Here is a 12,802-nt window from a genome sequence, read left to right as displayed (position 1 = left end):
GTTGCTTATATGTACCTTTTATTTACTTATTAGTTCTGTAATATCTGCATTGTCATTGTCTTACAGCAACACAGTTACGAGGTGTTTCACAATGGTTACAGTCTATATCCTTTTTATTTATGTGCAATATATGCAGTGCCATTGAGGCTTCCAACAGCTTATGGGATGCTGTTAAGAAAAGTTACACTGTGGATGCAGCTGCATTAAATGTAAATGCAATGCTGGTTCGGAGCCTTGAACTTGTTTGAAACATAATTATCAACAATTATAAAAGTTACCTGCATATACCTTGTTTGAATACATAGCTTATTTGCACGGTTTCTTAATAATTCATAATTTTTGTTGCTCGCATTTTATTATACTGGCTTTGTGTTAAGTAAGCAAGGACCTTGTATGGCTGCTGCCGTAAAAGCAGATGCCAAGCTGCTGCTAGTGTGCATGCAGGCTATCACTAATACAACCAGCCTTGACCATACTCGAGCGCAGCAGCACTTGCTGTGTGTAATCAAGGCTGTGAGCCAGCAATCAGGTCCCTTATTCCTCTAAAGGGTGTGAGAAATCTCTTATAACAATGTTGTCAGATTGGCACAGTAAAACTTTATTTGGGCCTAGTTGGTACATAATTCTGAACTTGACGTTACAGTGCAAACACCTAAGACGAACCACAAGAAGCTCCAGTGTGTATCGTGTCTTTTTGTGGTTTGTCTTAGGTGTTTGCGCTGTAACGTTAAGTTCAGATTGGCGCACTTCTCTGAAAGATTTTTTTTTTACTTTTTATCCTTCCCAAGATGTTGTGGAATGAAGCTTCCAAAAGTTGTCATCTCAACTAGTCCACATGTTCTTTTATGATGCGGTCTGCAGCACTGCCTGTTTTTTGCCTTTAATCGTCAGAAGTGAGCCCAGGCGGTGGTTCTGAGGCTCAGTAAGCCTTCTTGCACCAGCAGCATTGTCCAGGTGGAATATCAGTAAGGAAGCTTGGATGATGGCCATCAGAAGCCCACTTGTCATTATTCTGCCACATTTGTTGGTTTTCTTCAGCCTGCTTTTTTTTTTCAATGTTATTGTATTGTGTTAAGAAATTTAAGCATGGTGTATGTTCGGAGCTAAGGACTTGATCCACCGGCTTCAAAGTTCCTAGAGTCAGTCTGTGCAAGGAATTATGAGGCGGTGCTGCTATTAAGGGCATTCACTTTCACCCGCTCTTAAAATCGGGGTACAATACAATGAACATTTTACCATCCCTTACGACTCTCTCTTAGCCACTATGTTTGCCTTTCGGTGATATGGGGGAAAAAAGCAAAGCTGAACTCTGCTTTATTTAGTCCACTCTGCCAGCTTGTCACAGTAAAAATGGCTCTGTTAGTGCCTACCAGAACTTTCATTCTCCTAATCATTTAATTTTAAAGTGCAATAAGTGTTTTGGCGTCTTCTCAACTTTTTGCTGCTTTAACTCTTGCACATGTCAATATCAATGAGAAATGATGTCCTCTTTACCTTTTGTAGTACCACAGTCTATATTTGTCGGAAAATGCACTGTTATAGCTATGTTATTTCTACAATGACTGTATTGCACCTTGTTTAGGCACTTGTGGCTGATTTCCATGAATTTTTTATGTACTTCATAAGGTCTTGGCTTAAACCTGCAGCTGGATGAGTTGCTTTCTATTCTTACTGTTTGGTTTGTGCTGATAACACATGGGCAAGAAATAATCAAAAACCAGTTGAGAGATTGTGCTTGCGTCGTCCATTTCTTCCTTGCCTCTGCTTATGCAATAAATTTATTTTCTACAAAGCACTACTTTGCTTACTTTTATTTGGATCTTCTAGCTTGCAAACCAATATATTGTGTATTTCTCAGTGTGGAAAATCAATATTGAAAATTCTTAAATTGGCATACTAGCCGAGTCATGTGAACAGATACTCCCATATGTTGCTGTAAAACCTCCATGATCAATGTAAAAAAGTATTCCCATAGCTTCCTGCAAAAGCTCCGTGATGGATGTAAACACATGCTCCCATAATTCCCTGCATAAGCTCCTTGATGGAGGTAAACATATACTCCCATAGTTCTCTACAAAAGCTCCGCGATGGAGGTAAACACGTGCTCCCATAGTTCCCTGCAAAAGCTCTTCGATGGAGGTAAACATTTACTCCCATAGTTCTCTACAAAAGCTCCGCGATGGAGGTAAACACGTGCTCCCATAGTTCCCTGCAAAAGCTCTTCGGTGGAGGTAAACATTTACTCCCATAGTTCCCTACAAAAGCTCCGCGATGGAGGTAAACACGTGCTCCCATAGTTCCCTGCAAAAGCTCTTCGATGGAGGTAAACATTTACTCCCATAGTTCTCTACAAAAGCTCCGCGATGGAGGTAAACACGTGCTCCCATAGTTCCCTGCAAAAGCTCTTCGATGGAGGTAAACATTTACTCCCATATTTCCCTGCAAAAGCTCCGCGATGGAGGTAAACATATATTCCCATAGTTCCCCGCAGAAGCTCCGCGATGGAAGTAAACATATACTCCCATAAGTACCTCCACAACCTCCGCTCAGCAGCGGAGTAAATCGTTTACTCCGCCTACCCGGTGTAAATTTACCTCCCATCAGGGAATGCGCTGGAGGACAAGTCATTTACTCCCATCTCGGATCATTTTTGCTAACAGTGTATGGTCCACTGTTAAAAGGAACACGTCCGATGTAAAGCATGGGCAAATCTTTTTTTCCCTCTCGCAAGCGCACAATCGCTCGGCTATGACGTATGGTTGGTGGCGCTGGCATCCTTCTACGAACCTGCGCAGTGTATTGGTACAACTTCGGCTGGCCGTTGCAGCTAAGGCGACAGTAAAGTGACTGCCGCACAGTGTTGCGCTGTGCTGCGTTAAACTTTATAACATGGGCGCAATGAGGTCAGGCGGGGAGCGGAAGTAGGCACAAATATTATCAGTGCCGAGGAGGTGTACCTGATGTGGCTTCGTGGTGGCTTAGTGCATATATGGCGCTCAGCCGCTGAAGACAAGGCTGCGTGTTCGATTCTCAGCCGCGGTGGCCGCGTTACAATGGACGTGGAATGCAAATAGACGCTTGCGTACACTCAACTTCAGGTTCCCGTCCGCGAACACTACGTTTTTAGTATCTTAAATGCGTCAAATTTATTTCACATGAGCGATTCTCTAGCGCGCGCATTTCTGGCGTTTCGCGCGTGTTTGGACATGGACGCCGAAGTTTGGCCTCCAGCTAAAGCTTCCGCTTAAGGTACAAAACCATCTCGCGTAAGAGGCTGTATAGTGTTCATGGTTATATTGCGCTCAGTTTCACACAGACGATATTAAGGAAGGACAGGACGTGGACGGACGTAGCGCAAACTACCAACGTAGCGCAAAGTTGGTAGTTTGCGCTACGTTCGTCCACGTCCTGTCCTTCCTTAATTTCGTCTGTGTGAAACTGAGCGCAATATAACCATGAACGTTCACCAACTAGCCCCCTTCATTGCTTTACTAACTGTATAGTGTGTGGTGCTTACGTACCTGGTTGTTCTGCTCCCGCGGTCCCAGTCCGCACGTCTCCCGAGGAGCGGCGCTGGAGCGCACGTACTCGAGGCAGCGCTGTCCGAAGCGGCCGTAGTACGGGTCCTGGGCGGGCACGTCGATGGGCATGCACTCCGGGTGTTCGAAGCCCTCGGCCACGTCGCAGCACTTGATGCGTGACCCTTCGAAACCTGCGGTGTTTTCACGCGCCGTCTGTTTGTCAGGAGATTGTTGAGTCTGCCGCACTCTCGAAATGTCAATATATAACTGCACGTACGAAGCCAGCGGACAATGAAGCCAGAGAAGGCAAGGGCGAACTGAACTGTTGTGTATTTTAATTGAAATGTAAAAAAAAGAAGAGGCAAGAGGGAAATGAAAGTGGAGACTTGCCGGCAAGTGGGAGCCAAACCCACACATTCTGCGTTGCGCGCGCGCAGTTCGGATAACGTGGGTCCCACTCCCTACTTGCGGCAATTTGTCTTTTCTTGGATCTTTTCGTCCCTTGCGTTGTTCACTTCTAACTAAGTAGGTCCAGGAGGATCAGATAGCTTATCTGCATTGGTTTCCATGTTTAAACAAAACTAATACCGGAAAGTTTGTAAGCGGAACTGCAGAGCGTAGAGTACTCAATTCTCATTGCATAAGTCGTAAGTTGATATTTCACTTGTATTAATTATTAATTAATTAACTAATTAATTAATTAATTAATTACAGTATCCTCAGGGCAGATGGCGTCAGAGGGGCGAGTGGCTAAGCAGAGACACTAAAAGTAGCACGTCATAATAAGTTCCTGATTGTACTATCAGAGGTTAACATACGTGTTATGCTGCAATAAACAAGGTGATTTCGATTAGCTTTAGTTGAATATTAGCGGATACCAAGGAAAGGATGAGACGTATAACAACAACAACAACAACAAAAAGTGAGATACTGTTTGAACACCTGGGTATAGTACAATACTATACTTAAAGCTGCGCTAGAATTACTGTTATAATCGCCGTAATCGGTTGATGAATGAAGGCGGTTCCAGTCTTTCGAACTATGTGGGATGAAGGACTGCTGACAGGTTTTCGTACGGCACAGCATGATTTCGGCTTTACGAGGGTGGTCAGCTGCTTCGCGAAATGCACGAAGCGGGAACAACTGAATTTTTGCGTAGGGCAAGGTGGTAATACATTTTACGAAATACACTACTTTAACTAGATTTGATTCTTCTCTTGCGTAAGACGTCCAAGGCCTTGGCGGCCACGACAGCATCACCGAACTGCTACGGAGAACAAAAAATAATGGCCTTTGAAACGCGTTCTCTTCAACTCGGCTACAAAATTCGTGTTTGAGAAGAAATAATGACGGGATACGTATACCTGTATTGCAGGAATGACAATGTGAGGCCGCTTGAGGTCGCTTGTGTCAAAGATGACGCGAAAAAAAAAAAACTCGTTTCTCCTTGGAGGCGCCGGCTGTTACTTGTGACATGCGAAGGGATCGAGGCCGACCAGAACGTGTGTCATGCGGTGCCGTCCTCGAAGAAACCGTAGTGGCCAGCACAACGCAGTTTCCGATTGGCAAAACTTGTCCTTGATAATTCTTGGAACTACAAATCTCGAAGCCCATCCTTTCTGCCGATTCCATTCGCCGGAAGCAATGGCGAAGCCGTAAGCACATCATAAGTACGCCATATGCTTTAGACCTCGCCTATTCCCCCGTATGTAAAAGGGACGTGGGGCAAAGAGCGAGAAAGCGTGCAGAGGGCCATGACTGAACGAAGTGCCTTCACGCTCACTGCAACATTTGCAGTGCCGCGTAATTGCAATCCGGAACAGAGTTCGCGAATTCACCAGAATCATGTATACAGCGCTCGGACAGTCGACGGATGCGAGAGTGACCCGTACTATGCGTACTCTACGTACCGGCGGTCTGAGCCGTGTGCGACATGTCGTGGAAGACGAACTTCCCCCAGGCGATGGTCATCATGGAGGCATGGTCGTGGGGCCGGTCCTGGTCCAGGAACATGGACGCACTGACGGTGCGCGCGCTGGGCAGCTGTCGGCCGCGGGAGTCTACGCGAAGGGAGCTGATGCCTGCGAGAAGGAAAAAAAGAAAAGAGTAACGAGAGAAGGCTAAAGTGAGGCGAAGGGCTAGATTGAACACACGGCAAGGGCGCGGTGAGGCGCGAGCTCTCAACTATTTCCGAACACATCTGACACGACGCAGCACTTCCAGGAACGGTCGTTCAAACCTGAAGAGGCTGCGGCAAACAGGGTTTCCCATCTAACTTTAGCCAGAGTTTAAAAAAATATGCGAATGCCTCGTAGCTGGACAGAACCAAAGTAATGCTGTTTGCCGTCCCTCGGAGATACTCAAATAATATTTTTCATTTCACCTCATGAAATAATTAGTCTTAATTAACAAAACAACTTCTCAAATATTATAGTTAGGTGAAAAGTGTCAATGAGAAAATTGTACAGCGACATGGCGAACGCCCGATAGCGCTTTCTGTTGCTCAATACGTTCTATATAAAAGTGTTTTTCCGAGCGTGAAAGGAGCCCGCAAATGCACGCAAATTGCCGCGCGACTGCCCGCTCAAGGCACTTTGCGTGCCTGGAAAAACACTTTTATGTAGCATGTAATTGGCCACCGAAAAAGCTGTATCGGGGTTTCTCATGTCACTCTACAATTTTCTCATTGACACCTTTCATCTAATTATAATATGAGAAGTTGATTAATTAATTAGGACTAATTTAGTAATTAGAATAAAAAAATAGTTTCAGTACATTCAAGCGATGGCAAACAGCATTACCTTGGTTCTGTCCAGCTACGTGGCATCCGCATATTTTTAAACTCTGGCTAAAGTTAGCTGCGACACCCTGTATACCCGTAGAATGTGCGGAAACAGCATGTTAGAGCATACGCAGATGCCTGGATACTTGTAGATGCGGCGATATACAACTATCGCCGATGCAACAAAACTATTATAAGGAATTATCGGATATAACGAAGTACGTATAAAATGTTCCTTGCCAATATCAACATGTAAATACGTACGCATATAACGAATGTCTGGATAAAACGAATGATTTATTTATTTATGTGGGACTTTGTCATAACGAGCGTCCACTTTACGTGCTTATTCCTATGAAGCTCCTCGGGCGGCATTTGGGGGGATTTCTCGAAAGATATAAAGTCAGCAACAGGATCAGCATGCATAATGTATAAATGCAGAGCATACGCAACATCCGCCGTGTCAGCTCAGTGGCTACGGCGCTGCACTGCTGATCACGAGGTCGCGGGTTGGATTCGCCGCAGCGGCTGCCGGATTTCAATGGGAACGCAATGCAAAAACGCTATATTGCACCGAGATCTGGGTGTGAGTCATAGAACCAAAGGTGGCCAATATAATTCGGAGCCCTCAGCAGCAGCGTCTCCTATAGCTGCTGATTGTGGCTTAAGGACGCTGAAGTTTGTCCACTTTATACAGCAGAGACAATGTGCGCGCTCTTTCGTACCTTGCGTTTCGTACCCTGTTGCTTGGTGTTTGTGTCAGGTAGTTCTCGACATTTGTACTTATTATGCACAAGACCGGAAAGCGCGGCATAATAGAAATAACTGACCGGCAGTGTTTCAACAAGGGGCTTAATTCTCTTGAGCCAAAGCTTTGACAGGATATCTTTGTGCAAGCAAAAGTAAGCCTTTAGCATATACCTTACATAGCAGTGTGTTCTCGCCCTAGGGGTGCAACCCACGGACACCTTGAAAAATGTCGTAGCAATTAGGAACACTGCAAGTAATAATGTGCACGACAGTCAGGTCCTTCTTTACCTTCACTAGTTGGAAGCCAACTTATACCTTAGAATATTCGTTCTGCCACAAACAATTCATCGATGAAACAGGACAGCCAATGCACGTTAGATTAAAAGGACATGTTACAGACACCGCCAAGTAACTTGCTAAAACAGTCGCTGCCCATTTTTAACCTGCCAAGTCACAACTTTGAAAAAATTTAAACTTCGTATTCTGCAGTAACACTTTTAGTCTTTGACATTCCCTTGTCGAAACGTTGGCTCAAGAGGCATTCCTTGCACGATTACTCTTGCTCGCCTTAGACATCGATTTTCGCGTGAAACTCTCGCTTCCGAGGACTAACGCATCACATGCATATCGAATGACAAGATGCCTTTGTTCAAGGTCGTAATTGTCGCGGGCACGAATTGTACGTCACCGCCTTCAGGTCTCGGTAGAAAACGAAATGCACACGCATGAGAGGCCATCGAGAAAATGTTAGGTGATAGGAAATCTTTGATACTAAGGCAGCGAATGCCTGGTCATTGGAACCACGTAGAAACGTTTTTTTTTCTCTGTCTCTCCAAATTAGATACTCTCGCAGCGCTCACGTCACGACCACAGAAAGTAATTTGCGCGTTTGTCCCGTTTCACGTCGTGGACGATGCGAAAGTTTCGTGGTACGGCTTACGGCAGCTTCGAGTGATAACTTCTAGGCCAGTATTCACCCAAAAAAAGGCCCCTATGCGCTTAAATTCTTTCTAAGAGCAGGTTTAATCCTATTGTTGTGGTGTTACACATATTAGTGAAGGCGGCTGGCCAATGACAAACTTCTCTTACAAACACAGTCCCCCAGCATCATTATCATCTTCTTCTTCTTCTTCTTTTATCTTAGCTCAAGGTGCTGGTTAGTGTCCGAACACGAGAATGTAAACATGTTTTCCATTTCTTTCTTTCGTTCTTTGCGTCTTTCTGCCTCATCTTCTTCAAATGGCTTCGCGCTTTTTCTGGCGAAACGAATTTACAACACTTCGCCTAACTTTCGGTTTCGACGAGCATAAAGGAAGGACCACTGCTCGCGCATAGTTGCCTCGTCACGCTGTGTTGCTTCCTCCCGCAACGTACACACCACATGGTGTCGGCACTGGAAATGCCTTTAGATGGGAGAGTCACCGCGCGACAGAGCTAGAGGAATCGACACGAGAAGGAATGTAAGCCTGCCAACTGTCGATGAACTTCCGGTCTGCTACCCTACATGGAGGAAAAGGGCAAGGAGGGTAACGAGGAACAGGGCGAATCTTGTGGCGCACGCATACCGACGTCTGGCGATCGAAATGGTCGCTCATGCCGGCGGTCTTCACGAACTGAAGCAGCGCTATAAAATCACGTTCGGCGCCGGTTCCGTTTGTAGTCCCGATACTATAAAATATTTCGCTTCCCAAAACGTCAAAGCCTGCATCAGGGTTCCGAGTATTATTGGAAAATGCGCTGCTATATTAACGTTGCTCACTAAAGAAAGAACGTAAATTAACAAAAAAAAGATGACTACGAGAAAGCATCGCCAGATAACTTTAACCGTCTAGAAGCTATACTCGCGAGAGTGAAGACGCGTGTGCTTACGTGCGCTACTGAAGTCGCCGAGAGGACATTTGTTATACGCGGAGCGTGGCAGGAAGGCCAGGTAGGAAAAAAAAAAAAACAGTCTCCTAGGCGTTGCGCTCGGAGGTGCGTAACCGTTACCTTGGCCGCGTAACCCGGTGTGGAAAACGATGCCGCTACGTGCGTCAAAGCGCATGTGTACAGTACACCTTACGGGGTGTACAGAGAGGGTTTACAAGTGGAGTGGGGGAGAGCAAGTGAGAATGCCGCTCCTTCGTGCTATATGTCCCGTCGTGTGATCCCGAGCTCATCCCCACGGAAGCGCAGTCGTGTATCTTTGAGATGAGTCCCCGTGACACGATCGAACAGCTACTCTTTCTTTCTTCTTTTTTTTTCTAACTGCACGCGCGGGCTTAATTCGTATTGCGCCGGCTCAGCGGGTGGCTCTCGAGCGCAGCACCCCATCCTACCACCTCGACTTCTCGTTGTTTATCACGAAAAATGAAATCCCTCCCGATGCCGCCAAATGGGGATTGAAGTCGCAACGACACTTCGAGGTGGGGCATTCGGCTCACCTTTGATCTTAGGGGCGCTGTCTGTTCATCCGTCTCAGAGGCCAAATCAGGAAGTATACTGTATCCGGCTATAACGACATCGTGTGCATCACGACGAATTTCTTTTCTAAGGAGATAGCGCCACCATTTGAGAAGCAAGAAAACAAACAAAGTGGCGATTTTTGCCGTGAGAGACAGCTGCGGTCGCGTGATGTATACTTGTGAGCGGAGAGGGAAAGAGGATACGCTGCAGTTAGCCAAATTTTTTTTTGCTTTCTTTCTTTTTCGGCTCTCACTTCGCTCAGCAGGTGAGCCTCTCGGAAGCTGGAGGAATGAAGGCCCTTCGGGGTCAAGGACTGTTTGCGTTTCCCTTTCGACTGGAATTTTGATTTCACACGCGATTTGTCTTCTGCTCCCGGTTTCTCATTTTTCTATTTTATTATTTTAATCTTGAAAGCGCGGACAGGGTGCGCACGAACGCGTCTCCAAAAGCGGGTCAAGATGCGCATCGACTTGCGTTGGCTCGTGCTGGCTCGACGGCATTCACACGACTTCGAAAAGGGCCACGGATTGGGCGACCTTGTCCCCGCGATTCTCGCACCTATTTGCATTTCAAGTGGCACATTGGCGCTTTCGCATGCTGCTATGTAGGCTTCTTTCAGGTGCGTGGCAGATATATGCTGAAAAGGCTCGTGGTACGTAACTGGTATCGACATCGGTGGTGGCGACACGCAAGTTCGAGTGCGCTGAGTACCGACATGCGGCACAGGTTCATAAGGTCTATTCTATTATAGTCTACTCAATCATGATATTTTGCGATGAACGCGTTGTTGCATTATAAATGCACGAGGCCAAAACCTAAGCGATAATGAAGAAGCCTGATAAGAAGACAGAACCGAGTAGCGAATAATGGAGGGGAAATGCAACCAAATACTCCTAGTTCCAACAATTCACGAAATAATTAAGTGGCAAACATGGCCTACAACTTGTACGAGGAGGATGGTTGTTCGTGATCGCAAACCTGAAGTAGACGCGAGGGTGTTAGACAGTCTTTTGAGCTATTCGCCGTTCCACGATTGCAAACAGTTTCGTGGACGGCGTCAATAGCTTGAAAGACTGTCGGACACCCTCGCCTCCTTTTCAAGTAAGCCGTCACGAAGAAGAAGAACGGTACAAGAGATTCTGCTGACCCCCCTGCGTGTTCCACGTCGGGTACGTCCACCTCACACGCCATGGCGCCTATAGCGTCGTGGACTCCCTCGAAGGTCCAAGCCTTCGATTTTGCTGTCCTTATGGGGAATGGTCCTGAGACTGTCGTCGAAGCGTCGGCCTTAAACGTTGGCATCTCTCAGGTCTACTGCGTTCAGCACATGGGAGGCCTGAACTTCCAAGTCACCGTCAAGAGCACGGCTTCCAGGACTCTAATCGTCGATGTCGGCTGCCTCGTCCTCGGTGGCGATCGTTGTTCTGTCGTTCCCGTAGGCCCGCAGGTCACCAACGTAACCTGCCTCTTTTTGTCGTCCTTCGTTCCGAACGAAGTCCTCGTCCAGGCGCTATCACCATACGGCAAGGTTCTTTCTATCAACGCTGGCCTTATGAGCGGACGACGTGGCATGCTCACGGGCACCCACTTCGTTCGTACGGAAACGAGTACCACAACCCCGGTCCCCAATTGCCTGCGAGTCTCTGGTCATCGTGTGGCGTTTGACTGCCGCGGCTTGCAACGCGCGTGTCGTCGGTGCGGCTATAGCGACCACTACCGTGCACAATGCACCGCAGCGTTATGTGGCCGTTGTGGTATCCATGGCTACGAAAGCGACGTATGTGACCGTCCTTGTCGGCGTTGCGGGGATGGTCACCCTACGGCAGCGTGCCTTGTGCGACGTTCATACTCGGACGCCGCTGCCGGAGCCCTTCCCTCCTTATCGCCGGCGTGAGCTGCGGTTGCGACTGCGCGTGACGGCGTAACCGAAAAAAATTGCCCTGACACCGCGTCAACCAGCGTAGACAAATGAAAAAGAAGAGGCATGCAGCTCGGGCAATCACAGCCTGCCATGTTCGCCGGCCTCCTCCACTCAAAAAGAGGAGCGTGGCGTGGCGGATCGCAACACGCCATGTACGCTGGCCTTCCAAGCAGCGAAGGACACGCATGCTGTGGCCGACAGCGCCTCCGATTCGGCTGCTACCATCAGTCCTCCAGATCGCTCCGAAGTTTTAAACACAGATAAAACACTTGACCCTGCGATTACTACAGTCGACTCGTCGACCCCTCGACTTGTTCCCGGGGAGCCGACATGAACAACACGACCAGGTCAGTTTGGTGATACGTTTAGTTAAATATGGCTGACACCCTGAACATTATTTCATTAAACGCACAAGGATTCCGAAGTCCTATAAAACAAGCCGAGATTATCAGCGTGGCCTGCGCAAAGAATTGTGGCATACTTTGTTTGCAAGAAGCCAATTTTTTCACCATTGGACATGTTCCTATTTTCAAACGCACATTTAATCTAGACTGTTTTTTCTCCTTCGCGACATCACGCCCTAGTGGAGTTGGTATTATTTTCAACAGAGCTCTCTTGCGAGATCATCATGTATTGCATGATGGGACAGAGCGGGTATTGGCATTTGATTCTGTACTGTATTCATTTAGGTTAGGGATCTTGTGCATATATGGGCCCGTGCAGGCCATTAAGCTCAATGTTTCTTTCGTGACCTGGACGTGTGTTTTCTGGACGGTCATCACGTGGTGCTTGTTGGAGATTTTAATTGCGTCTTACCGTCGTATTCAGATATCATCTTAACTTGAAGCTCATGCTTGACTTGATATAAATGGCGCCCGGTGCGAAAGCGCCCAAGACGCTCATTGCGTTTCTGTTGGTGCGTTCACGACAGGCGGCATTTAAATTAAGCATTGGCTGCAAGTAAAGATGCATTTCTGAATACGGGGGTTAGACACGCGAGCAGAGGTGCAAGGCCAGGGCTGGGCTCGCCCCGATTGGAACGCATGGGAGTTGCGTCGGCTCGTCCAGCACTTTTCGTTGCTGTATACATATAGACTTTCTCGTGGTTATTTATTTGCCTGGAGGTGGCGACGCAGCGCGTCGTCAAGCAGGTTAGACCGTGCCTATGTGCCAAGCAATTTAGCTCAGTATGTCATTCGATGTGATGTGATAACTTTACCTTCATCCCCTGTTTATATTTCTGATCACAGACCAGTTATACTTGAAATTCGTTCCCCTGCTTCATCAGTAAAACCTAATTGGCGTCTAGACACACGCGTTCTACATGACGCGCGCTCGCCCTCTTGTTTGTCAAGAGTCTTGGGCGCCTCTGTTTCTAGATCT

The 12,802-nt window shown here is 47.1% G+C and overlaps 2 protein-coding genes across 3 annotated transcripts in view; one reads left to right on the top strand and one right to left on the bottom strand.

Moving 5' to 3' along the window:
- Nucleotides 1-12,802, top strand: part of LOC139061250 (major facilitator superfamily domain-containing protein 4A-like) — a 457,040-nt gene that overhangs the window by 147,925 nt on the left and 296,313 nt on the right. The gene's annotated exons all lie outside the window — the stretch shown is intronic.
- LOC139061248 (uncharacterized) overlaps nucleotides 1-12,802 on the bottom strand; it is a 185,020-nt gene that overhangs the window by 49,426 nt on the left and 122,792 nt on the right. The window contains exons 3-4 of the mRNA XM_070540955.1: nucleotides 5,432-5,602; nucleotides 3,522-3,712 (exon numbers count right to left, since the gene is read on the bottom strand). Coding sequence (XP_070397056.1) covers nucleotides 3,522-3,712; nucleotides 5,432-5,602 — 362 coding nt within the window. The remainder of the gene's footprint in view (nucleotides 1-3,521; nucleotides 3,713-5,431; nucleotides 5,603-12,802) is intronic.

The sequence above is a fragment of the Dermacentor albipictus genome, chromosome 6 (genome assembly GCF_038994185.2).
Source record: "Dermacentor albipictus isolate Rhodes 1998 colony chromosome 6, USDA_Dalb.pri_finalv2, whole genome shotgun sequence".
NCBI lineage: Eukaryota > Metazoa > Arthropoda > Arachnida > Ixodida > Ixodidae > Dermacentor > Dermacentor albipictus.
This window is presented reverse-complemented; position numbering and strand designations above follow the sequence as displayed.